Source organism: Lemur catta, chromosome 19, assembly GCF_020740605.2.
Source record: "Lemur catta isolate mLemCat1 chromosome 19, mLemCat1.pri, whole genome shotgun sequence".
In the NCBI taxonomy this organism is placed as follows: domain Eukaryota; kingdom Metazoa; phylum Chordata; class Mammalia; order Primates; family Lemuridae; genus Lemur; species Lemur catta.
Genome location: NC_059146.1, coordinates 29,142,056 through 29,168,198, shown reverse-complemented (window position 1 = coordinate 29,168,198; position 26,143 = coordinate 29,142,056). Strand labels below are relative to the sequence as shown.

The window sequence follows — 26,143 nt, the reverse complement described above, 5'->3', positions numbered from 1 at the left end:
CACCTAGGAGGAGCCGCTGCATCCGAGGTGGGTTGTTCCAGGTGGAGTATGAGTAGGGGGCGAAGGAGGGTAGGAGGAGAGGGGCTGGGGACTCCCCTCCCCAACCCTCATCCCAGCTGCAGAGCTGGATGCGTTTGGTAGAGAGGGACTCAGTCCCCTCCTTCCCCACTTAGTCCCTGGCTGTCTCCAAAGCCTCCTGCAGGGTCCGAAGCTGCCAGCCCCAGAAGTGCTCAGGCCCCCAGCGGTGCTCGACCCCAGGGCCTCCAGTCCCCAGCCCCAGCCCCAGTGTGAGGAAGAGACAGGTGTCCCTCAACTGGCAGCCACTGACGTGAGTGTGCGATCCCTCCCCTGCCAGATCCTCCCTCCGGAACTCCCAGCTTTTTCACCATTTCCCCTGCATCGCGCTCTCTCTCTGCCTGTATCTCTGTTTCTATTTCCTCTTTCCCTATCTCAGTCCCTACGTTTTTCAGTCTCTATCTCTCTGTCACTCCGTATTTGGTTTTTTCTATCTCAGTCTTATCTCTCTTTCTGTTTTTCTCACTTACCTGCCTGTCTCTCTATCTCTCCCCCCCACCTCTGTCCCACTGCCTGTCTCTGTGTCTAACTCTCTCTTCCCTCTTCCTCCTCTTCTTCCTCTCTCTCTCCACCCCCATCTCTGTTTCTTCGAAGGTCTTTGTCTCTGTTTCTCTCCAATCCCAATCCGCTAAACACTCCAAGGCCTGGTCCCCTAAATGGGTGTGGAGGGAGGGGGCAGAGCCACTATTGGGAGCCCTTTTCCTGGTGTGGGAGGCTCTTGGGGAGGGGGCAGCTTAAGCGCTGTGACAGCCACTTCTCTGCCCCCTCCCATCCAGGCTGCAAGAGGCCCGAGCTCTGCTGAAGCGACGGCGGCCCCGCGGGCCTGGGGGCCGGGCACAGCTGAAAAGGAGGCCCCCACAGCGCGCCTTCGCTGGCCAGGCCCGAGGTAAAAACATCCGCCTTTCCTCCGCCAGTGGCAAGGGGGGTTCTGGGCCAGATAAAGCCGTCTGGTTCCCACGGTCCAGCCGCCGCCTACCCGCTCCCCCCATTGTAGCTCAGTCTCCCCCCTAGGATGCAGCCCCCTCTAGGGACCCCAGAGTCCGGCAGCGGGAGGTGAGCCCAGGACAGGACCAGACTCAGGCCAGAGGAGTTGACCCGCAGGGGTGGGGCCGGGAAGCCAGGCGTCCCAGCTCCCCTCGGCCAAAAAGGGGGGTGCTGAACCAGCCCAGACAACAAAAGCGATTGTGCGGGTTGGCGCCTGCCTGGGCACCGAGTGCCCAAGATTGAGGGGCGGGTGAGGGCCAAAGGCCTGTCCCTGCTTCCCGGACCCACCCCCTGTCCTCCTCCCACTCCGACTCTCCTCCAGATTAGAACACCCCTTGTCTTAACCAGCCTCAAAGTCCCCCTCTTGCTGTAGCTTTCAGCCCAGATGTGTCCCCTCCTCTCTAAAGTCTTCCAGATGTGAGCCTTGGGCCAGATGTTAGGACCCCCGCCCACAGCCTCAGCCTACCGCTTCCCGTTACCCATTGTGACTTCTTTACCAGGTGTGGGGGTCCTGGTCAGATGTGGCTGCAACTTCAAATGTGCATCCCTCCCCCATCCCCACCCCCCTCCTACCCAGGATCCAGACCCCCAATTCCTTTATGTGCCCAGGTGCACCGACCCTTCTCCTGTCCCCCCCCCACGTGCCACTTGGCTGCCCAGATGTGCCACGATAACCCCCTGTCTAGGTGCAGCCCTTTTCTCTCTGCTTCGGGCAGAAGAGGATCGGCCTTTAGCTGTCTCCCCAAAGGCGGCCCCCACTACTCTTTATGGATTTCCTCTTCATGGATTCTGCCCTGTCTAGGGGGAAACCCGCCCGCCCCCACCTGTTCCCTTCCCCGCCGCTCCCCTGCAGGCCCCATCCACTTGTTGGTGCGCGGGTGGGGGCAGAGGGGGCGCCCCCCTCCCCGCTGCGAGTCTAGCGCCCAGCCTGCGCGCCTCTGGCTGAGCGCCCAGCCCCACGCGCCCCCGCGCGGCCGCCGGGGAGGGAGTGGTGGGGAGGGGGGGCCTGAGCGGGGGCGCGGCCGCCCTCCCCCGCGGGCGGGCGGGCGCGGCCGGGCCCCTCGGGCGGGCTGGGGCGGCGGCGCGGCGGAGCGCGGCGCTGCAGCCATGGCGGGCGGCGTGCGGCTGCTCTGGGTGTCGCTATTGGTGCTGCTGGCGCAGCTCGGGCCGCAGCCTGGACTGGGCCAGCCCCGAGAGCGTCTCCGCGTGCGCTTCACCCCGGCCGTGTGCGGCCTGCGCTGCATCCATGGGCCGACCGGCTCCCGCTGTACCCCGACCTGCGCGCCCCGCAACGCCACCAGCGTGGACAGCGGCGCGCCCGGCGGGGCGGCCCCGGGGGGACCCGGCTTCCGCGCCTGTGAGTGCGGGGTGGTGGTCCCGAGGGAGGGATTCCCAGGGTGGGATGAGGATCCCTGGGGATGGAGGAGCCAGTCCCCCAGGGAGAGGAAGCCCAGATTCCCTGTGCAGCAGTGCTGGGGAATCCCAGGGGCATTTAAGGAAGGGGGTCCCAAATTTGGGGGTTGGATCCTGAGGGTCCCCAATTTGCAAGCAATGAGGGTTCTCAGGGACCTGTGGTGTCCCAGGTGAGGGAGACTGGGGCCGGCTCTCATGACTTTGAGTCAAAATGAGGATTTCAGAATTGAGGGGCCTGGGAGGCTTTGGAAAGGGGGCCGGAATTCTGAGACTCTAAGGAGTCCCCAGAGACCAAAGGAGAGTTTCAGGGCCGCCTGCGGGATGTCTCAGTTTCTGTATCTTTGGGTGGGAGGGATTGGGAGAGTTCGGTATGGAACTGCTTGTGAGGAGGAGGGTGGAGGGGAATGGGATGAAGAAAGTTGATCTGGAAAGCTAAGAGGGAAAGGGCCCAGAGAAAGGGGGGTGGGGGGATGTTTCGGCAGGACCTGAGTTGCAAGGGTTCCACGTGCGAGAGAAATCCAGATAAGAGGCCTAGGGGAAGGGGCGCCCCCTGGGGGTGGAGGGGACCAGAGAAGTGTATGCATCAGTCATTCCTAGAGACGGGGAGCCCTGGGGGTTCAGGTGAGGTGGGGAGGGCCCGCCACCTGTTGTCCCAGGGTGCAGAAGTGGACAGGCTCTCTGGGGTCGGAGCTTCCGTCCACCCCCTACCTTGAAAGCCCTCTGGAGTGGGGAGTGGGGGCCCCTGGCGCGGAGAACTCGCCCAGCCTGGCCCCCAGCCAGCCCAGCCCGGGCCGGCGTGAGCTCATCTCCCGCCTGAGCCCCCGCCCGCTGCCACTCCCTCTCTCCTCCCCTTCCTCTCTCCTTCCTTCACTCCCTCCCCGTCCAGCCAAGGCGCAGTGCCCAGGCGGGTGCCAAGCCCCTGGGGGTGCAAGTAGGGGGCATGTGAAGGGGGGCTGACCTCAGCAAGACCCTGATGCCCTCAGCTCCCCCCTCCCTCCAGAGGTGTGGGGTGGGGAGTTGGCTGTGCCCATCCAGGAGCCAACCTGGGTGTGAGCACCCTTAGGGATCTGGGCTGGGGGCCTGCATTCAGGCCAAGAGAAGGCAGAGAAATGCCCCTGGAGGCTGGGAAATGCCCCCAGACGTGGCTGCCTTCCCACGCCCCTCCCCCCATCAGAGACCTTTCCCATTTTGGCATCTTAATTCTAGGTCTCTCTTAGGTCCCAGTGTTCAATTGAGGATCCCCATTAGAACACCCTGGAGTCCTGGCCTGACTCTTCTACCTGGAGGAGCCCAGTGTCTCTACCCCTAGACCCTAAGCGCCCTCCCCAGCCCTGTCAACAGACTCCAGAGACTACTAGCGAAGTTCCCTCTCATTCTCTCCCATCCCCACAAACTGTGCCCCTCACCAGAGAACTCTGTGGTATTGTCCTTCGGCTACCTCTCCCCACTTCCAGGAGAAACCCCAGATTACAAACATTTACAGTGATAACTCCCCTCCCCAGCTCAATTCTCTTCCTACAAAAGCTCCCATTTTCTTATATTTCCAACTGAGCCTACCCCAGCCCCACCAGAGATTTTGATTCCTGTATCTCCAAATCTTGCTCTTGCAGCTGACCCCCTCCCTAGGAACTTCTGATCCCATCTACAGAGAACCCAGAGTTGGTCTTGGTAAGCTGATTTTCCCAGGAGGACCTCGAACACTGTGCTCCCCGCAGGCATCCATGAATCAAAAGACTTGAGCACCTAATTCCTTAGCTGGGAGGGGAAGGGGGTTTCCCAGTATCATAGGGTCCCAGCCAGTTGAGGCTCTTATGTGCTGGGGACTTCCAGGAATTCCACTTCTCCATATAAACCGTGTTCTCAGTATTCTCAAACTGGTCATCCCCTAGAAGGCACTGAACTCCTGCTTTTTAGGTAACTCTCCCCAAAAGGACTTGAGAGACTCCTGCTGAAAGGGCACCTCCGTTTCCTCTGAGCCAGGCTTCCTCTCTATTCCAGAAACCTGGAGTCTTTGCACCCCAGAGTACTGCCTTCTAGCTGATCTTCCCCCAGGACTCCAGTCCTCTTACGCTTCTAAATTGAGGTGGCTCCCCTGTGCTTTCCTCTCTACAGCTGTGGCTCAGAATCCCACACGCGCCTCTCTGGATGGCCCGGCCGCTTGCCCCCTCCTTCCCCTCCGCACAGCTGTCTCCAGCTGTTCTCTGCAGCCCCAGGGGAGAGAGGGAGGGGGTGCCCTCGCAGGACAATCCGGCCCCCTTTGGCTCAGCGGTCCCGAGGCTCCCCAAGGGTCCGGAATGCGGAGCCGCCGCCCTGCCCCCGCCGCACCCCAGTCTTTGTTTACCCCGCCGCACAGCTGGCACTGCCCCGCCCAGAGGTGGCCAGGGGCCCAGCGAGGGCGCGCACAGTGGAAAGGAAGCGCGTTCCCGCTCGCGGCCCCGCCCGGGTGCTACCCGAGGCGGGAAGGCAGAGCTGGGACGTTGTAGTCCTAGCCAGAGAGGAGCTGGGCGGAGACACAGCGTGGTGGGCGGGGCTAGGGCACCCAGATTGCCCGGAGGCGTGGTGGGAGGGGCGTGAGTAAGTGAGCCGGAGCAAATCAGAGTGAGGAAAGGGAGGTGGGCGGGGCCAAAGGCAGCAGGTTAGGCTTGATGGGCAGGGTTTAGGATCCTGCGGGTAGAAGGTGGTGTGGGTGGGGCTAGAAGGGGGCACGTAGCCCGTGTGCGAGCTGAAACGTCGTGGGTCATGCCAGGGGGAGTATGGGCGGGCATAAAACACTACGGAGACAGACTTGGGAAGGGGTTGTGTGCCAGGGAGTGGCTACATGTTTGAGTCAATGGAAGGGACCCGCGCAGGGTCAGAGGGGCTGGAACAGCAAAGGACCCAGCCAGGCGACGGAATGGGCGGGGCTCAATTCTAAGGCACAGCTGGGGTGAGCAGGGCTGACCCAATGGACCGGGTCAGTACTGTCTGGGCGGGGCTGGGACGCTGTGGACTCAGTCAAAGAGCGAGATCTGCGGGACTCAGAAGGGAGAGCAGGTGACAAGAAAGTGGATACAGAGCCCGAGGGCGTGGCGAGCCGACTCAGTGGGCGGGGCTGTACCTCGGACAGCGGAACGTCTGGACCCGGCCGACGTAGATGGCCAGAGTCTGGGCAGGGCCACCGACAGCTTAAGGGCGGAGCGATTTAGAAACGAATGACCCCTTGAGGGCGCAGGGACTGAGCTGCCTTGGATGCGCTGGCCCCGGGGGCACCTGCCAGGAGTGGTGCCGACCCTGAGTGTCCTCGCTCTCCCCCCAGTCCTGTGTCCCTTGATCTGTCACAACGGCGGTGTGTGTGTGAAGCCTGACCGCTGTCTCTGTCCCCCGGACTTCGCTGGCAAGTTCTGCCAGTTGCATTCCTCAGGCGCCCGGCCCCCGGCCCCGGCCATGCCAGGCCTCACCCGTTCGGTGTATACTATGCCACTGGCCAACCACCGCGACGACGAGCACGGTGAGGAAACTGTAGCCAGAGTCCCCTCCGACCTCTGTCACCCATCTTACCGTTCCCCTAACCCTCAACCTGCCCGCCTTGCCAGGTACCCTTCCCCAGCTTGCCCTTCCCCCCATTTCTAGTCCCAATCCGTAATGACCCGTGTAGACATCCCTTTGCCCGGCCTGCCTCCCGCCAGGCGTGGCATCTATGGTGAGTGTCCACGTGGAGCACCCGCAGGAGGCGTCGGTGGTGGTGCACCAGGTGGAGCGCGTGTCCGGCCCTTGGGAGGAGGCTGATGCCGAGGCGGTGGCGCGGGCGGAGGCGGCAGCGCGGGCGGAGGCGGCGGCGCCCTACACGGTGTTGGCACAGAGCGCGCCGCGCGAGGACGGCTACTCGGACGCCTCTGGCTTCGGTTACTGCTTTCGGGAGCTGCGCGGAGGCGAAGTGAGAGGAGGCAGGTGGGGAGGGGCCCAGAGCGTGCCACCGCGCGGGGGCGCGCTCACCCAGCACTTCTCCACAGTGTGCGTCCCCGCTGCCAGGGCTCCGGACGCAGGAGGTCTGCTGCCGAGGAGCCGGTGTGGCCTGGGGCGTTCACGACTGTCAGTCGTGCTTGGGACACGCGGGTAAGCGCGAGGACGTCCCCAGAGTGCTGGGAGCTGGAGAGGGGTGGGAACGTCACGGCTTCTCTTACTCTGCCCGTAGATAAACCCGGTTCACAAGTTCTAGTTACGCCCATGCCGTTGTGGAGATCATTTCCAGATCTGTCCATATCGTTCTGGGACCATCTACCCCATTTACTGACTTTGGCCACTCTGTTCTCACCCCAACTTTGTACTTTGGCCCTATCCGTGCACTTCTGGAGCCCCCTACGTTGGCTTCTCAGACCGCCAACCTAAAGCTGATCCTGCACTCAAACTGCACCCAACATCTTTTAGTTCCTCCCGCCCCATCTTCGTCCCTGCCCACTCCATTCTCTCCCTGCCCATCCGTCCCTGGCCCACTGCTCTCCCCTCTCCACAGGGAACTCCGAACGAGTGGGCGCCCCAAATGGACCTTGTCCAGCAGGCTTTGAGAGGGTTAATGGGTCTTGTGAAGGTGAGATGGGGCAGGGTGGGAGGGGCTTGGCTTTGGGGGCGGGACTTACAGGGATCAGGTCCCTGACTCCCCAACCCTTGCAGATGTGGATGAGTGCGCTACAGCCGGGCGCTGCCAGCACGGGGAGTGTGCAAACACGCGTGGCGGGTACACGTGCGTGTGCCCTGATGGCTTCCTGCTCGACTCATCCCGCAGCAGCTGCATCTGTGAGCCGCCAGGAGGGGGCTGAGGCTGAGTCCCATGCCTGCCCTGCCCTGCCCTGCCCTGAGACCACATCCCCGAGCATCCCCGGGCCTTTAATGCCCTCAGACCCCCAGATCTTCCCAGAGTCCCAGGCCCACCTCAGTCAGTCTTAGACCCCCTTCAGAACTTTTCAGAATCTCATACACCTTGGACCATCTTCAGACCCTCCAAGAACCCCTCAAACCTTTTGGATCCAGATCCTTTCAGACTCCCAGACCCCCAAATCCATTCGTCCCTCTCGACCACACAACCTTCTTCATATCCTGAGATCCTTCTCAGATTCTCCTATTCACCACTCAGGCTTCAAACCTTTCTCTGACCTCCAGAGCTCTCAGTTCTCCTTCAGACCTTCTCAGACCTCTCCCAAAAGCCCCTTACACCCCCCAGATCCTCCCTGGGACATTCCCCTACCTCCCAGATGCCTCAGTTCCGCCGCACTCCCAACCCCGCCCTGAAGAATTTCCTCCGCCTCCACCAGCCCAACACGTGATCTCAGAGGCGAAGGGGCCCTGCTTCCGCGTGCTCCGCGACGGCGGCTGCTCACTGCCCATTCTGCGAAACATCACCAAACAGATCTGCTGCTGCAGCCGCGTGGGCAAGGCCTGGGGCCGTGGCTGCCAGCTCTGCCCACCCTTCGGCTCAGGTGAGCGCCTGTTGCCACACTTGTCCCTAGAGGCAACATGGAGAGTGCTAGTTCTAGGTCCTGCCCTCAAACCAGGCTGGGCCCTTGGTCACTACCCCAGCCTCCAAGATGAGCTGGCCTCACAGTGGATTCCTCCCAAGTCTCCACCTCCATCCTGCTAGCTTTTGTCTCCTAAGCATCAACACCAGCCCCTGAGATATGCTGCCTGCCCAGCCCTGTCCCCAAACTTTTTTTTTTTTTTTGAGACAGAGTCTTGCTCTGTTGCCCCAGCTAGAGTGCAGTGGTGTCATCATTGCTCACTGCAACCTCAAACTCCTCAGCTGAAGCGATCCTCCTGCCTCAGCCTCCAGAGCAGCTGGGACTACAGGTGTGCACCGCACACCTGGCTAAGTTTTTCTATTTTTTGTAGAGATGGGATCTCGCTCTTGCTCAGGCTGGTCTTGAACTCTTGAGCTAAAGCAATCCTCATGAATTGGCTTCCCAAAGTGTTAGGATTACAGGCATGAGCCACTGTGCCTGTCTCATCCCTGAACTTTGACCAAGTCCCCAACTTCTGAGATACTGCCCTCAGTTTGGGCTTCCTCCTTAAGTGCCACCCCAGACATACCTCTCCCTGAGACACCTCCCTGGCATTCTAGCTTCTGCTAAAACTAAATCCCACAATGGAGCTATTTCCTGATCTCCAACTCAGTCCCTGTAGACCCCAAACCAGACCTTGCCTCCTCAACCCCTGTCCCTGCCACCATCCCAAATGGGGAAAAATGCCCTTGGCCCCACCTTTATCTTCTGAGATGTCCTGTCCTTTGGCCAGGACACCATCCCATCCTAGCGTCCAACCCAAACCCCTTACACACTTTCAGGCCAAGCCCTGCCCCCAGCCACGGCCAGTGTCAATACTCACCACACCCCACCCACTCATTTCCTCCTGCTCTCTTGCCCTCTGTCTGCCCCTCTCCCTTTCCTATTCCCAGAGGGTTTTAGGGAGATCTGCCCAGCTGGCCCTGGCTACCACTACTCGGCCTCCGACCTCCGCTACAACACTAGACCCCTGGGCCAGGAGCCACCCCGAGTGTCTCTCAGCCAGCCACGCACACTACCAGCCACCTCTCAGCCATCCACAGGTGAGCTGGCTCCTGGAGGAGGGGGTGTCATCTTCAAGTTGCTGCCCCAGCCCCATAGGGAAGGGAGGCCAGGGAGGAGCAGGGACACCCGAATCTAGGTCTCCACTTGCTGATACCTCTTCCTCCCTAGGCTTTCTGCCCACCCATCGCCTGCAGCCCCGGCCTGAGCCCCGGCCCGAGCCCCGGCCTGAGCCACGGCCCGAGCCACGGCCTGGCTCTGAGCTTCCCTTTCCCAGCATCCCTGCCTGGACTGGTCCTGAGATCCCTGAATCAGGTGCGACAGCGAGAACTGAGGGCATTGATGGGGGGATTCCAGGCAGGGTTCTGGGGGAAGAGACTACAAGAATAGAATAAATGGGGATGTCACTGACAGAGGAATTAAGGAATGGGTGGGAAGAGATGAGGTTTTGAAAGGTTGAGCTGTAGTTAAATCAACAGCTGGAGTTGGAACTGAGCTCAAATTCTGTCAGTTGAGCAAGTCACTTAATCTCTCTGAGACTCAGTTTTCTCACCCGTAAAATGGGGATGATTGTGAGACTTACATGAGATTCATCAGAAGTATCTGACACAAAGTAAGTGCTCAGTTAATGTTAGATAAATAATTGTTTTTCAGGGTGGACAGTACGTTAGAACGTGTCTCAGGCAGAGTGTTGGAGAGCTAAATATTCAAAGATGGAGACCTTAGGGTGGTATTATGGGGGGATTCAGGCAGAGGATCTGATGAGAACGTTCCATGGTAAAGGAGATGGGGGTCAAAGGTAGAAGACTGGGCTGGGGGAAAGGACATCGGTGAAGGTGTTTTAGGCACAGGACCTGAGGGGATTGTACTGGGATGAAAGGGATAGAGGATTCAGAGGTGGGGGAACCTGGCTGACTGGACCCCCCAGGTCCTTCCTCGGGCATGTGTCAGCGCAATCCCCAGGTCTGCGGCCCAGGACGCTGCATACCCCGGCCCGGTGGCTACACCTGCGCTTGCGACTCCGGCTTTAGGCTCAGCCCCCAGGGCACCCGCTGCACCGGTGAGCAGGGTGGAGGGAGTGGATGGAGGCAGGGCGGTTGGGGAGGGGTCGGTGCTCTGTCCCTTCACCTCGTGACCAGCCCCCTCCGTGCCCTCAGACGTGGATGAATGTCGCCGCTTGCCCCCGCCCTGCGCTCCCGGACGCTGCGAGAACACACCAGGCAGCTTCCGCTGCGTGTGTGGCCCGGGCTTCCGAGCCAGCCCGAGGGCTACGGAGTGCCTGGGTGAGAAATCTGCCCCACCCGGGTCCAGGCCCTACCTACCCCTGTCTGGGGCTCGCTCCCACCCTCCCTCGCGTCCCCAGGCGGGTCTGGCCCTACTACTGCCCTGCCCTGCCCTGGCCCGGCTCCCCGGCCTCATCCCGCCCCGACCAGCTCCCGCCCTCCCTGCATCCCCACCCCTGCCCGGCCCCCAAACTGGCGCTTGTCTGACTCTACTATTGCCCCGCCTCCCCTGCGACCCCGCCCCGCCCCTATGGGCCCCGCCCCTTCCCTATCCCAGGCCAGTTCCCGCCCCTGTCCCACAAACTGCTGCAATCAATCTCCTGACTACGACCCTTGGTTCCAACCCTGCCACACCAGAGCCCCATCCCCAAGTGCTCCTTCCTTCTGTAGCCCCGCTCCTGCCTTCCCTTTCCTCGGGTCCCAAAGCTTCCGTTCCCGCCCTTGCCCTACCCAGGCCCTGCCTTCCCCAGTTTGCCCCCTCTCGTAGTGCCCCTCACCGCCTCTGTCTTGGCCGGGTCCCCAACTCTTGCCCTGCCCTCCTTGCTCGAGCCCCGCCTCTGCCTTAAGCCTACCCATTCCGAGCCCTGCCTACTGCCTCTGGTCCCCGCCCCCACCCGGCTCCAACCCAGGCTTGGTCCCGCCCTGTCCTTCCCCCTACCCCGGTCTCCCCGGGGGACTTCTCCGGGGACTGTCTGCCCCAGTCCCAGCCGCCTGGTTTGTGCCCACAGACGTGGACGAGTGCCACCGCGTGCCGCCGCCGTGTGACCTCGGGCGCTGTGAGAACACGCCAGGCAGCTTCCTGTGCGTGTGCCCGGCCGGGTACCAGGCTGCGTCGCACGGAGCCAGCTGCCAGGGTGAGGGACTGGGAGGGGACGCGGGGAAGGGCAGAGCAGCAGTGATGAGGGTTGGAGAGACGGAGCAATGGGGCAAAGACAACCTGATTGATGGGAGACAGAGGCCAGGTTCTGAGAGCCAGACGTGTGGCCTGATGGCTGTAGGGATAGTGACCTGTGGATGGAGAAGCCAAGGGAGGGAAACAGAAAGGCTGAGTCACGGAGGATGGGGCAGCAGAGTGCAGCTCTGGCGATGTCAGTGAAGGGGAAGGGGGAGATTTATGGAGAACTGGGGAGAAGGAGGCCGACTCATGCGGACTAGAGAAGCAGAGTTTTAGGAGCCAGCCAGGCAGCTCAGTAGGGACGGATGGTGGTTGCAAGAGGACAAGATGGAGACAAGAGGCAGAGTGGGGGAGGATGGAGAGCAGAGTGATGGGGACAGGGTGGCAGAATGATGTAGAGTGGAAAGTCAAAGCGATGGAGGTGAGGGAGGCAGCGTGGAGCATGAGGGGTCATAAAGGACCCCTTGCTCCTTGCCTCGAGCAGATGTGGACGAGTGCACCCAGAGCCCGGGCCTCTGCGGCCGCGGGGTCTGTGAGAACCTGCCCGGCTCTTTCCGCTGTGTTTGCCCGGCTGGCTTCCGGGGCTCGGCGTGTGAAGAGGATGTGGATGAGTGTGCCCAGGAGCCGCCGCCCTGCGGGCCAGGCCGCTGTGACAACACGGCTGGCTCCTATCACTGCGCCTGCCCTGCTGGCTTCCACTCCCGAGGGCCAGGGGCCCCCTGCCAAGGTGAGGGTGCTGAGTCCAACCCCACTTCACCACCATTTACTGTGGGGACTGGAGAGAGACACTATTGGGGGGCAGAGAGACAGAGCGATGGGGCTCAGTGATGGAGAGTGGGCGGGGGGAGGGTACTGAGAGGGTGGCAAGGGTCTCACTCTCATTCCAGAGTCTTCTCCCCTTTCTCCACAATAAGACAGTGCTCCTCATTCCTCCTTCTTGTGCTGGTGGGAACTCTCAGGAGGGTCAACTGAGGCAGGGAAGGCAACCTGGAGGAGGTGGTGTCTCAGCCTCCTCTAGCAGCTGGAGGGAACACTGAATAAGGACATGGGAAAGGGATTTTTCTACCTGGAGTGGGGAGCAGCCTGGGCAATGTCCAGGAGGCTGGCTCAGGACTGGAATGTTGGGGCGGGTGGTGGGTAATGGGGATGGGTCCTCAGCCCGACTGGTCCCCTCTTCCCCAGATGTGGACGAGTGTGCCCGTAGCCCCCCACCCTGTGCCTATGGCCGGTGTGAGAACACAGAAGGCAGCTTCCAGTGTGTCTGCCCCACGGGCTTCCAACCCAACATCGCTGGCTCCGAGTGCGAGGGTGAGGCCGGAAAGGGAGGGAGGACTGTGGATGGGTGAGGGGGGCGTTGGGCCGCTCCTTCAAGGCCACCCTCTCCCCTGCCTCCCAGATGTGGATGAGTGTGAGAACCACCTGGCATGTCCTGGGCAGGAATGTGTGAACTCACCCGGCTCCTTCCAGTGCAGGGCCTGTCCGGCTGGCCACCACCTGCACCGTGGCAGATGCACTGGTGAGACCAGGCCCTGGCTGTGATCCTTGGCCTGGACAACTATGGCCTATAACCCCTTGGACCTCAATCCTTTTACCTGACCACAACCCCTAGAGTCTAACCGTGACTCCCCACTAGACTATGGACTTGTGACCCAGACTGCAATCCCTGACCTGAACCACAACTCTTGACCCTGAATGTCACTCCTGACTCTGTGACCCTGACACTCCCCTGGACTGTGACATTTGACCCTTGCTGATAACCCCTGCCCACATCCCTAACAGCAACTGTGGCCCTCCTGACCCTGACTATCCCCTGGCCCTGAATGTGTACCCCTGAATTTGACTGTGACATTTGACCCTAATCATAACCCTTCACTATAACTCTGACCACAGCCCTGACTCTGTGGGCCTCTTGATCCTGTCTCTTTCACCACCCCTGCCCCATCTCAGAATCCCTTTCCTGGAACCTCATTGGGTTTGTGATCCCTGATCCTGACCCCTGACTTGAGGCAAATTCTTGACCCTGACTGTAGCCTCTGACCCTGATTGGTCTCAGATTCCTGTCACTGACTCTAACCCATTCTGCTTCAGCAGAATCCCATCTAATAATCCTGGTTTACAACACTTGATTGATTCCTTACCCTGGTTAATTTCTGATGCCTGTTCCAATCCTGAGTCCCTTCCCCTGACCCCAGGATCCTGGCACAGAGAGCTCCTGGAAACCCAGACCCACAGGACTCCCAACTATGATCCCAAGAACAAGGGAACCTAGGTCTGCCCTACCCATCTCTGCCATGGGGCCCTCACCCCGTCCCCAACTTAAGACACTTCCCACCACCTCCTCCAGACCCCCTTTTTCAAGGGGATTCGAACAATGTGTCCTTAGCCTGGACCCCTTCTTGAAACCCCTGCTCCCACAGATGTGGACGAATGCAGTTCCGGTGCCCCCTGTGGTCCTCACGGCCACTGCACTAACACCGAAGGCTCCTTCCGCTGCAGCTGCGCGCCAGGCTACCGCGCGCCGTCGGGTCGGCCCGGACCCTGCGCAGGTGGGCAGCGTGAGGACCGGCCAGAGGGCCTGGGTTCCTGGGCAAAGCATGCTGGACAGGTGGAAGCTGCACTAAAGTGCTGTGGGAGAAGCTTCGGGACCCGCCCTCGGGGGTGCGGCTTGAGGGCGGGGTTACCGCTTTGTCTTGGAGGGGGTCGGGTGACCCTGCCCGATCTCTCGCCTACCCTAGACGTGAACGAGTGCCTGGAGGGCGATTTTTGCTTTCCTCACGGCGAGTGCTTAAACACGGACGGCTCCTTTGCCTGTACTTGTGCCCCCGGCTACCGGCCCGGACCCCGCGGAGCCTCTTGCCTCGGTTCGTACCCACGCCGGGCCTGGGCCCGGAAAGGGGGGGGCTTGTGGCAGGAAAAGGCGGGACAAGGAGAAGAAGGCAGAAGGGGAAAAACGCATTTTTGGCTGGGGTCTCCAAGTGTTCCGGGGACACGGCTTGCAGGAGTCTCAAGGCGGCGACTAGGGAGAGGCGGGGTGTGGCGGGGAAAGGGCGGAGTCTGGACAGTTGGGCCGTGATTGGCAAGGAGCGGTCCTACACCCCCGGGGGTGGGGCTTGCGGGGAGGGGCGGGGCCTAAGGCAGGTTGCCGGAGACGGGAAAGGCCCGCGAGGCAGGAGGGCGGGGAAGGCGTGGAGGGGTGTGGCCTGGAGCGCTAAGCAGGGGAGGAGGTGGGCCCCGCTTGCGGACACCCTGTCTTGCAGACGTGGACGAGTGCAGCGAGGAGGACCTTTGCCAGAGCGGCATCTGTACCAACACCGACGGCTCCTTCGAGTGCATCTGTCCTCCGGGACACCGCGCCGGCCCAGACCTCGCCTCCTGCCTCGGTGAGAGGACCCTCCCCCTTCGGACTCCCTGGCTCCCCCATGTTCCTCCCACCTCGGCCTTTCCTCTGCTTCCTCCCCCTTACCGTCCCAGCCCCCTCTCTTGACCTCCTCTGCTTCCTCTGCCTCCCCCTTCTGCCTCTCCCCTCACCTCTTTGCCTCCCCTACCTTGCCCCCCTCCCCTGCTTCCCCATCTGACCGCCCTTCCTCCCTCCGCAGACGTGGACGAATGTCGCGAGCAGGGCCCGGCCCTGTGCGGGTCTCAGCGCTGTGAGAATTCCCCCGGCTCCTATCGCTGTGTCCGGGACTGCGATCCCGGCTACCATGCGGGCCCCGAGGGCACCTGTGATGGTGAGACTACTCCCTGCCCCGCTCTGCCAGCTCTTACATCGGGTTGCTGGAGTCTGCTCCCTTGGGGACCAAAGAGGAGCGCCCTGCCTCACAGACTTGGAGGAAGGGAAGGGGCCCCCAACTAACGCACTCTTTCCCCCCTCACGGTATCTATGTGGTGGGAATAAGCCACCACTCTGGCTTGTACTTTCCTGTGGAGGCGCGGGGTGCGGGTAGGGGGAGAGAAACACTTCTACCAGGAACCTGTCCAAGCTCTGCTTCCAGAAGCAGCCATGCCCCCTCTGCAGCCTGAGCCCAGTCTGCACTGTGGACCAGACACCCGCAAAAGACACAGTGAAACTCAGGCCCCGGCCTTTCCACTCGGCCTATGGATTAAAACTCCCTCTTCAGGCCCCTTCTCTTCCTAGCAGAAGTTTGGGCGTGCCCTCTTCCCAGCCTCCACTACTTATCTACTTCCCGCTGCCTCTCCAGGGAGGCTCAATCCTGGCTGCCAGGGCCCCATCGTTTCTCAATGCAAAATTCCCAATGTGAAATTCCCCAAGAGTTGGCTCCTGCCAGTTGAAGCTCTGTCCTGGGGTTATCTCTCCAGACTGTCCTTTCCCATTGGTCAGACTCCTCCAGCCCTTCAGAATTTCTAGGCCCCCCCACTTCCCATCTCAGCTCCTCCTATAGACCTGCCCTCCAGCTCCCCCATTTCCTCCTTCCTCTGTCAGACTCCAGCAGGGGCTGACTGAGGCAGGAGGCTGGACTAATCTTACATACAGTATATATATATATGGGGAGCAGGGATAGGAATGGTGTGTGGGTGGGCATTTTATGGAACACATGAAACAACAGTGGGCTGCCTTTGACTCTCTGATTGCTAGACCTCTGACTCATGGAAGTCCAGTTTCATGAGACCTCATTCATTAATTCCACAGGAATTCATTCAGCACCTACTGTGCGCCAGACAACGAGGGTGCGATAGGAAATGAGTCACACAAAACCCCTGTGCTCATGGAGTTAACATTCTAGGGGGAGGAGGCAGATAATAACTATGTAACTAAATTCAAGATTTATTCAACAAATAATTTTTAGGCCCCTACTATGTGTCAGGCACTGTTCTATGCCCTGGGGATATAGTAACGAATAAAACAGACACAAATCCCTGCCGTTGTGGAGTTTGTGTTCTAGGGAGGCGACATTGGCATACCAAGAGATACGTGGATATAATACATTGTCAGGTTTAAGAAGGAAGATAAAGCAGGATAAATGGACAGAGATGACAGGGCGGTGGGGGGAGGAGTGCTAGGAGGGCTTGACCTAGACACCTGAGTGAAGGGTGGAGGGAGCCATGCAGGTAGCTGAGGGCAGTGTTCCTGGCAGAAGGAAGTGCAAGTGCAAAGGCCCTGTGGTAGGACAATGTTTGGGCTATTTGAGAAATGGCAGTGAGGACATAAGAGTTATCAACACTTGTTGATCTGTAAAAGTTCAGGCTCCTAGAACACCAGATTCTTAGAGACTTCTTAGTCCAGTCAATGGGACTGGAAGTGGTGTTAGGAATCTGCGAATCCAGGCCTTGACTCCCTTCCCTTCCTTCCCTCCCTCGCTCTCCTGCAGACGTGGATGAGTGCCAAGAGTATGGCCCTGAGATTTGTGGAGCCCAGCGCTGTGAGAACACTCCCGGCTCCTACCGCTGCACACCTGCCTGTGACCCTGGCTATCAGCCCACGCCAGGGGGCGGATGCCAGGGTGGGTGTCCATCAGGCATCGGGTGAGATGTGGAGGTGGTAGAAGGTCCAGAAATGGCCTGACTGTCTGGTGGTTGCAGATGTGGACGAATGCCGGAACCGGTCCTTCTGTGGGGCCCATGCTGTGTGCCAGAACCTGCCTGGCTCCTTCCAGTGCCTCTGTGACCAGGGCTACGAGGGGGCGCGGGACGGCCGTCACTGCGTGGGTACGAGGCTCCAGGGAGTCGTTGGGACAGGGTCATGGGGGAGAGGTTGGTTAGGCCCTGCCGCTGTCCATACCTCTGAACAAATGTGAACTTCAGGGTTGTGGAATTTAGACCTTGGAACATAAGATCTTCTCCATATCAGTCAAAGCTATCCTAGTGCCAAGTGACAGAGACCTTATTCTGGTTTTATTTTTGTGTGCGTGCTTTAAAAAATGCATAGAATGTATAAAGTACACTAATCTTAAGTGTACATAAACATTATTTTTTCCTGACACTTTATGAGGAAAATTCCTAAACATAGCAAACTGAAAGAATTATAGAATGAACTGTGATCTTGATTATACTATTATCATTTTCTTTTTACTTATTTCCTCGCATACCTATCTGTTAATCCATCTACTTTTGGGGGCAGATTTAAAAGTACATTGCAGGCATCAGTACACTTCCCCCTAAATTCTTCAGTATGCATGTCATTAGCCAGAGTTCAGTACGTGTTTACAGATATTTTCATTTGAGGTTCAATTTACATACAGTGAAGTGTATGAATCTTAATTATACATTCTCTTAAGTTTTCATAAATACAAATATAACTGGCTTTATTTCTGTAAGAAGAATTAAAACTGCAAAGTCCTGGGATATATTTGAATTTCAGGCATAATTGGATCCAAGAATTTTAACAAAGCTATTTCTGTCTCCTTCTCTCAACTCTTCGTCCCTCTATTGGACTTATTTTCAGGCAGACTCTCTTTTCACAGTGACAAAGGTGGCCCTAGCACCTGTGGGCTAACATCCTCAGCTTGGCAACCCTAGAACCAAAGAGGGAGGTTCTTTTTCAATATTTCTAGCAAAAGTCCCAGGCCTGGCTTTGATTGGTCCAATATGGTCACTTCCTATCTCTGAACCAGAGAAATACAGTAATCTGGTTGGTCATGACTAGGACTTGTGCCCACCCCTCAGAGTAGATTTAGTCCTACTCAAAGTACATGGGTTGAAAATGGGAGAACACTGGGTTCCCAAGCGAAATTCAGGCTTTGCCACCAGAAGAAAAGGAGATGGTAGGGTCTGGGCTACTAAATATACCCATCCTATTTGAAAGCTCAGACTTGGATCTTTGGAATCACAAGTTTATAACCATTGATTCCCTTTCCCGTGTTGTCTCCTGCTCACAGATGTGAACGAGTGTGAAACACTGCAGGGTGTATGTGGAGCTGCCCTGTGTGAAAATGTCGAAGGGTCCTTCCTCTGTGTCTGCCCCACCAGCCCGGAGGAGTTTGACCCCATGACTGGCCGCTGTGTTCCCCCACGGACTTCTGCTGGTGAGACTGATGTGTCTACTTAACAGCTGCTGGCCCTACAGGCAAATGTTGTGGTCTAACCATTCCTGCTGTGGACAGCTGCTATCAGTGACATGCTGTTGTTTTAAGCATCAACAAAAAACACATGGGTTAACATGGGTGGCCGGCCTGTGTCAGGATCCTGGCTGCAACTCTACCAGATTCCTTCCTTCAACCAGTGTTCACAGGGCATCCACTGTGCTCAGGCCCTATTCTAGGCACTAGGGATACAGTAGTGACCAGGAAAGATCTCTGTCCTCGGGCTCTCATTCCAATTGTCTAGATAGTGACAATCTAGAGAAATCAGGACTAGGAGGGAAGACGCACAAGGCAGAGGGAACAAGAGGGGGTTTTGGAGGAGGTACTGGCCCAGCCTGAGAAGGGGTTAGGGAGGGCTGCAGGAGAGAGTGTCTGAACTGAGAGCAGTAGGATGAATAGAAATGAGCGAGTTGCATTGTGTGAGAAGGGTGTCCTGGGTAGAGCAGTGGTCCCCAACTTTTTTGGCATGAGGGACTGATTTCGTGGAAGGCAATTTTTCCACAGACAGGGGAGGGGGAGGCAGAGCTTATGTGGTGATGCGAGCGATGGGGAGCAGCTGTGAATACAGATGAAGCTTCACTTGCTTCACCGCTAACCTCCTGCTGCTGCTAACCTCCTGCTGTGTGGCCTGATTCCTAACAGGCCAGCGACTAGTACCGGTCTGCTCCCCAGGGGTTGGGGACCACAGAAGTAGAAAAGACAGCAAGGGCAAAGCCTGGCAGAGCGAGAGAGTACTTGGCACGTTTGAGGAACTGAAATAAGCTCAACATGGCATGATTTAGAGAGCAAAGGAAGGAGTGGCGAGAGATGAGGTCAGAGAAGGAGGCAGGCGCCAGGGCTCCCTGAGTTACCGTGGTCAGGAGGTTGGCCTTTTCCCCAGGGCACTGTGGCACCATGGAAGGGCTTGGAGTAGGAAAGGTATATAATCAAATTCTGAAACCTCCCTCTGGCTGCTATGTGAAGGTGATTGAAGAGGATGACACTGGAGGCTGGAAGCCTAGGGGGCAGGGCAGGCTGGGGCAGGGACCAAGAGGGGAGAGGACAGAGCTGGACCCAGGCAGGGACCATGGCAGGGTGGTGAGTGGGAGAAACATCCAAGAGGGCATGAACAAGCTGTAGGGCTACCTGTGTGGGGAAGCTGTGTCCACGACAAGGCCTAGGTTTTGGGATGAAGACTTTTGTGCCTGTTTGGGATGTGAAGACGACGGGGTGAGGGCGGGGGAAGGGAGGCATCCAGGAGGCCAGGGAAGTCCAATCTCCTCCCACCCCAAGCTGCAGCTGCAAGGATGGGAAAGTGTGAGATTGGGAGGTGCTGAAATGATAGGAGGTGACACTGGGAGAAAGACAGACAAGGACAAAGGGGTGAGAGGTGTGGAGTCTGGTTCTGCCACTGATGGCTGCTGCCCTCTGAGCCTCAGTTTCCCCAACTAAGACATGAGAGGGTGGGGGCTCAGCCCACACTGAGCTAAAAGCTCCTTGTCTCCCCAGGCACGTTCCCAGGCTCACAGCCCCAGGCACCTGCCAGCCCCAGTCTGCCGGCCAGGCCACCCCCGCCACCCGTGCCCCGCCGGCCCAGCACGCCTAGGCAGGGCCCTGTGGGTAGCGGACGCCGGGAATGCTACTTTGACACAGCAGCCCCAGATGCATGTGACAACATCCTGGCCCGGAATGTGACGTGGCAGGAGTGCTGCTGCACTGTGGGTGAGGGTTGGGGCAGTGGCTGCCGCATCCAGCAGTGCCCAAGCACCGAGACAGGTGAGCATGGGCTGGTGGGTGGACCCAGGGCTGAGGGTTTGGGTAGAAATACTGGATGGGGTATGGGACGGGGAAAGGAGATATATGTGCACGTGGGATTGAGGTACTGGTACTTCCAGGGCAAGAGGGAGCTGCTGGCATGGTGGACATAGATGGCCATGAGGCCAAGAGGTGGGCACAAGCAGGCACAGGGTCTGAGGACAGGCATGGGGCACTGAGAAATGTGGGCACAAGCAGGCCCAGGGCCAGGGCCCCGGGCTGGGCTGGGATTCCTGTGCCCGGGCTCAGCCTTGTCTCTGTGTGCAGCTGAGTACCAGTCACTGTGCCCCCACGGCCGGGGCTACCTGGCGCCCAGTGGAGACCTGAGCCTCCGGAGAGGTGAGGCTTCAACCCCCACCCATCCTCAGCCCCCAGGTCTCTTTCTGTTTGCTTTATCCATATATCTCACCCTGTCCTCTTCTCTGTCTCTGTCTCCCCCGCCCCACCCCTGTCCTCTGTCTCTGTCCTCTGTCTCCGTCTCCATCTGTCTGTCTCTATTTCTTGGTCTCTATCACCGTCTCTACCTGTCTTCCCTGGTCATGCCCTGCCCTCTCACACTCCACCCATCCCGCCCACTCCCATCCTTCTCTACCCTTTGCACAGACGTGGACGAATGCCAGCTCTTCCGAGACCAGGTGTGCAAGAGTGGCGTGTGCGTGAATACGGCCCCGGGGTACTCGTGTTATTGCAGCAACGGCTACTACTACCATGTACAGCGGCTGGAGTGCATCGGTAGGAGCCCCACCTCCACCGTCTCCCGAGGACTCTCCCCAACCCCAGGCCATGCCAACCCCTCTCTGGAATGTGGCCACCACCAGCGGGAAATCCTTCCTGGAGTCTAGACTCCATCTATCACACTGTCAATGCGCTGGGGACAGAAATGGGAAAGGGGAGGGGGTGTTGAGGGGGCTGCCTCTTAACAACCCTCCCCATGCCTCCCTAGATAATGACGAGTGCGCCGATGAGGAGCCGGCTTGTGAGGGTGGCGACTGCGTCAACACTGTGGGCTCTTATCACTGCACTTGCGAACCCCCACTAGTGCTGGACGGCTCGGGGCGCCGCTGTGTCTCCAACGAGAGCCAGAGCCTCGGTAATCCCGCCCCTAAGTCTGCCCCGCCCACCCGCTTACACCCCGCCCACGCCATCCAGGCCCCATTCCCTTGGCTCAGCCCCTCGTCTGCACCCGGGCCACGCCCCCACGAAGGCCACGCCCCGAAGCTCAGGGCTCAAACAAGCTCTGCCCGGGCCCCACTTAGCCTGACTCTGTGTGTGTCCCTGAGGCAAGCGGGCAACCTTTGCACATCCTGTCTCGGACTCCAGCTTCCTTTCTGCACATTGGGTGAATAGCCCTAACCTTCCAGGGTGGCCGTGAGGAATTTTATTTTATTCATTTAAAACTGAATTTTTTAAAAATTTCCAAACGTTTAGGAGGTACAAGTGTTTTTTGTTACAAGGAATTTTATTTTATTTTATTTTATTTTTTTACGAACAAGGAATTTTATTTTTAAGGACGGTATGGAGCCTGGTCTTACTAAGTGCTAAATGGGTGTTGCCTGCTACTGTTTATCTGTTGGTCTCTGGGTCTCTGTCTCTTTCCACCCTCTGTGGGTCTCAGAGGCCAGACAAAGGTAGAACCCTCTCCCCCAGTCACCAGACCCGTTCTTCTGCCCTCTCCTCCTCAATGACAACCTCATGCCAGAACAATCCTTGTCCTCAATCCAGAACCCTGGAGCGACCTCAGAGGACTTCCAGGAGTCAAATCACACCTGATGAGGATTTGTGGACAGGCAGAGAGTGGCTGGGCTGCCCCTGCAGGGCAGGAGGCCCAGCACTCGGGAGGACCTGAGTGCCGGTCCCAGTCTGATGCATGCTGTCTCCACCCACAGATGACAATCTGGGAGTGTGCTGGCAGGAAGTAGGGGCTGACCTTGTGTGCAGTCGCCCTTGGCTGGACCGTCAGGCCACCTACACAGAGTGCTGCTGCCTCTATGGAGAGGCTTGGGGCATGGACTGTGCCCTTTGCCCTGCCCAGGACTCAGGTACTGCCACCAGCCTAGGCTGTACTCAGAGGCCCTGCCCCTTAGGCTCCAAATCCAGGCCCTCAAATCCCAGTCTCAGAACCCCAGACCTCCCCAAACTAGGCCCCTTAGATCCTCATGTCACAGCTCATCCCAAAGTCTCGGTCCCCAAGTCACATCCCTAAGACTTTCAAGTCTCAGCCACAGAAATCCCAAGGCCTGACTCAGCAGATCCTATAGTGCCAGCCCCATAGGCCTCTGAGGTCTGGGCTCTCATAGCCTCAACTCCTGGTCTCCAAAACCCCAAGACACAGCCTATGAGATGTCCTCCCCCAAATCCTGGATGCTTAGACCTGAAATACCAGTTGCTTAGACCCCACTATCCTGACCCAAAGACTCCCTGATCATTGCCGCGAAGACATCTAAGTCTCATTGCCTTGGACACCTACACCCAGGTGTCTAAGACCCCAGTACACAACCCCAGAGATCCCCAAGTCTTGATTCTTAAAACTCAATCCTTGGGAACCCAGTCCTGGGTCCTGAGACCTCTGGTCCTAGTGGCTCAGACCCTTTCCTATACATCCTGGCCTCTCAGGCCCCCAGTAGCAATCCCTGGGATTCCCCAGTCCTGGGCCATAAAACACTCTCATTTCTTCAGGTCCCTAGACCTGGCTCTTGTGGGTCCCCAAACTCCAGCACCTTGGACCCTGATTCTTAGCTGAAGTTTTCAGTACCCTTGGTCCCAGCACCCTTGAATCCCATCCCAGCCCTCAGACCTTCACTCCTGGCTCCAGAAAACCCTGATCCCGCCCCTCCATTCAGGCCCCTCCCATTCCCAGGCCCAGCCCAAAGCCCTCCTCTTTGGTGCCCCCTGCTTCTCGTCCCAGAGTGGAGACAAGCAAGGGCTGATTGTTCTGCTTGGCTCCCGTTCACAGATGACTTTGAGGCCCTGTGCAATGTGCTGCGCCCCCCTGCATATGGCCCCCCACGACCAGGTGGCTTTGGACTCCCCTATGAGTATGGCCCAGACTTAGGTCCGCCTTACCAGGGCCTCCCATATGGGCCCGAGTTGTACCCACCACCTGTGCTACCCTACGACCCCTACCCACCTCCACCTGGGCCCTTCGCCCGCCGGGAGGCCCCTTACGGGGCGCCACCCTTCGACATGCCTGACTTCGAGGACGACGGTGGCCCCTATGGCGAATCTGAGGCTCCTGCTCCACCGGGCCCGGGCACCCGCTGGCCCTATCGGTCCCGCGATACCCGTGGCTCCTTCCCAGAGCCTGAGGAGTCACCCGAAGGTGGAGGCTACACTGGTGAGCACCGCGAGAATGACGGAGGCTGAGATGAGGAGCGAGGTGTGCAGAGAGACAAAGGGGGGGGGACAGAGAAGGCAGGAGGAGGGACAGGGTCAGGGAGATGGGAAACAGGTATAATCAGAGAGAGCGACGGAAAGCAGATCAGCGACGAGGAGGAGACGAAGAGGAACAGAGAAATACCGTGGACCGGCAAAGAATGAGATGGGGACAGAGGGAAAGCCGAACGAGGTGACCCTCCTGGCCCCACAGCGCCCCCCAGAGCCCTGGAGCGGGCTGGGCAGTTTCGAAAGACGCACATGAGCCAGGGGCGCGCACCCACCGTGGGGGGACTAGGGACAGAAGGCGGAGACCTCTTGTCACGGGGCCCCCTCCTGCCTCACAGGCGCCCTGGCTGAGCCCTATGAAGAGCTGGAGGCAGAGGAGTGCGGGATTGTGGACGGCTGTGCCCACGGCCGCTGCGTGCGCGTCCCTGAAGGCTTCACCTGCCGCTGCTTCGATGGCTACCGTCTGGACATGACCCGCATGGCCTGCGTCGGTGAGGGGCGGGGCTGGGGCCACGGTTCGCGGGGAGAGGTGGGGCTCGATCAGAGAGGGAGGAAGCGCTGGCTAGACGGGGGTGCTAGAGGGGGGTGCGTAGGGACCTCACATCAGGGAACGGGCCAGCCCAGAGGGAGAGAGTAATTCTTGCACCTGCGGGGTTTGATGAAGAAGGCGGGGTCAGGGGGCAAGGAAGGCAGGGCTTGACCACAGGGCCCAGGCTGGGCCTTGAAGCAGGACAGTGGGGTAGAACCCTTTAGGTGTGACTTCTCAGGACCACCAGCGGTTACCTTGCATGACCTCTTTGGAGAGCCTGTCTTCTCATCCGTAAAATGGGAATATTAATCACGTCTGGCAAGTTTATTTATTTTTATTTTTTTAGAGACAGGGTCTGGCTCTATTGCAGGAGCTGGAGTGCAGTGGCTAGAGATCACAGCTCACAGTTTGAGCCCCAAACTCCTGGGCTCAAGTCATCCTCCCATCTCATCCTCCGGACTAGCTAGAACTACAGGCGTGTGCCACCAAGCCCAGCTAATTTTTAAATATTTTTTTGTAGAGACAGGGGTCTTGCAATGTTGCCCGGGCTGATCTTGAACTCCTGGCCTCAAGTAATCCTCCCACTTCAGCCTCCCAAAGTGTTCAGATTACAGGCACGAGCCACTGCACTTGGCCAGCACCTAGTTTAGATAGTAGTAAAGCCTAGTGATTAAAATCAAGAACTCTGGGGAAGTTTGATAGACCTTAGGCTCAGTCCAGCAACTTGCTGTGTGACCCTGGACAGGTCACTGTCGTTGCTTAGTTGTTTTTATCTGAAAAAGGGGTATAGTCAGAGAACCCATTTCGTAGAGTTGTTAACATCATTAACCCTGACTGACAGTTAGGTAACACTAAAACCTATGTATAAACTGAGGCTCAGAAAATAGGGTTGACTAACCCAAGGTTTCCCATTCAGGGAATAGCAGGCAGCCGGACATCTAGGAACCTGGAGAACCGGCCTGAGAACTCACTGGGCAGAGTGTGGGCTTGCTGTTGCATGACACTGGGCAAGGCGCTTTCGCGTGCTGGCCTCAGTTTGCGCATGTGTAAAACAGGACCACAGTACCTACCTCATAGGGTTATTGGGATAAAGTTAATACTAGTAATTAATACTAGTACTGTGCTTAAACCATCATCAGTATTACTTCCCTAACAAACACTTAGTGTAGCAGGGGCTACCAACCCACCTTACAGAACACGAAGCCGAGGCACACGGAGGTTAAGCCACCTACCCAGGCTCACACAGTCAGCAGGCGGCAGAGGCCAGATTCAACTCCGAACAAGAGGCTCAACATCCATACACCTCTGTCCCCAAAGCCTAAGGGACCGAGAAGGGGGGCTTCTGGGTCCCCAGCCTTGAGCAGCGCTCCTTGTACCCCCCTCCACAGACATCAACGAGTGTGATGAGGCCCGGGCGGCCTCCCCGCTCTGCGTCAACGCGCGCTGCGTCAACACCGATGGCTCCTTCCGCTGTATCTGCCGCCCGGGATTCGCACCCACGCACCAGGCACACCACTGCGCGCCCGCGCGGCCCCGGGCCTAAGCCCCCGCGCCCCGGGGTGGCCCGCCCACGCCTGCGCGCACCCGCAGCCCCCTGTGCACATGCGCAGAGAGCCTCCCGACCGCACAGAGGGGAGGGACGGACAGACAGACGCCTGGAAGCCCCTGCGGCCTTCACTGCCCCCGCCACCGCACCCCTCCCGCCGCAGCTGCGGGCACGGGCCTAGCCTAGGGTCCCCTTCACGTTCCCGCTCCCTTTTATAAAATTTTCAATTAAAAAACACCTATTTTGTACCTTCGGCCTCTGCCTGCCTTTCTGCTTCTCAGATCTGACTTCAGTTTGTTCTTTGTTGTTGTTGTTTTATTTATTTTTTATTTTTATATGTATATGTTTTTTCTGTTTTTAGTAGAGACAGGGTTGCACTCTTGCTCAGGCTGGTCTCGAACTTCTGACCTCGGGCGATCCTCCCGCTTCTGCCTCCCAGAGTGCTAGGATTACAGGCGTGAGCCACCGCGCCCGGCCTCAGTTTGCTCTGTCACTAAATTACATTCTCTTCCCATTCCTTTTTTTTAAGGCAAGCATGAAAATGAGGTTTACTGAGGAGAGAAACAGGATTATAGGGCAAGAGCAAGATATGGGTTTACAGAGTGATACATACACAACAGGACGAGCAGACCCATATTCTCAGCTAAGGGAGAGCAGGAGGAAGGGCGCGAAAAAG

At 58.5% G+C, this 26,143-nt stretch overlaps 1 protein-coding gene across 1 annotated transcript; it reads left to right on the top strand.

Annotated features, from left to right (window-relative positions):
- The first annotated feature begins 2,129 nt into the window (after positions 1-2,129).
- LTBP4 (latent transforming growth factor beta binding protein 4) lies at positions 2,130-25,715 on the top strand. Its single transcript, XM_045531962.1, has 30 exons — positions 2,130-2,416; positions 5,768-5,959; positions 6,138-6,385; positions 6,462-6,564; positions 6,962-7,036; positions 7,120-7,242; positions 7,758-7,922; positions 8,894-9,043; positions 9,174-9,317; positions 9,931-10,062; positions 10,160-10,285; positions 11,014-11,139; positions 11,665-11,907; positions 12,363-12,488; positions 12,577-12,696; positions 13,598-13,726; positions 13,916-14,041; positions 14,438-14,560; positions 14,777-14,908; positions 16,508-16,639; positions 16,719-16,844; positions 18,014-18,160; positions 19,706-19,972; positions 20,279-20,350; positions 20,615-20,743; positions 20,955-21,101; positions 21,898-22,050; positions 22,965-23,345; positions 23,731-23,883; positions 25,310-25,715. The coding sequence occupies exons 1-30, from the start codon at positions 2,167-2,169 to the stop codon at positions 25,462-25,464; spliced, it is 4,695 nt and encodes a 1,564-aa protein (XP_045387918.1). The 5' UTR covers positions 2,130-2,166; the 3' UTR covers positions 25,465-25,715.
- Positions 25,716-26,143: the final 428 nt, after the last annotated feature.

What these genes read in the sequence shown, in the direction of transcription:
- LTBP4 (XM_045531962.1), top strand. Translation starts at nt 2,167, where the DNA reads ATGGCGGGCGGCGTGCGGCTGCTCTGGGTGTCGCTATTGGTGCTGCTG. An exon ending in CCACCGCGACGACGAGCACG is followed by an intron (nt 5,960 to 6,137) that starts GTGAGGAAACTG and finishes GCCTCCCGCCAG; the next exon opens with GCGTGGCATCTATGGTGAGT. An exon ending in GGACGGCCGTCACTGCGTGG is followed by an intron (nt 16,845 to 18,013) that starts GTACGAGGCTCC and finishes TCCTGCTCACAG; the next exon opens with ATGTGAACGAGTGTGAAACA.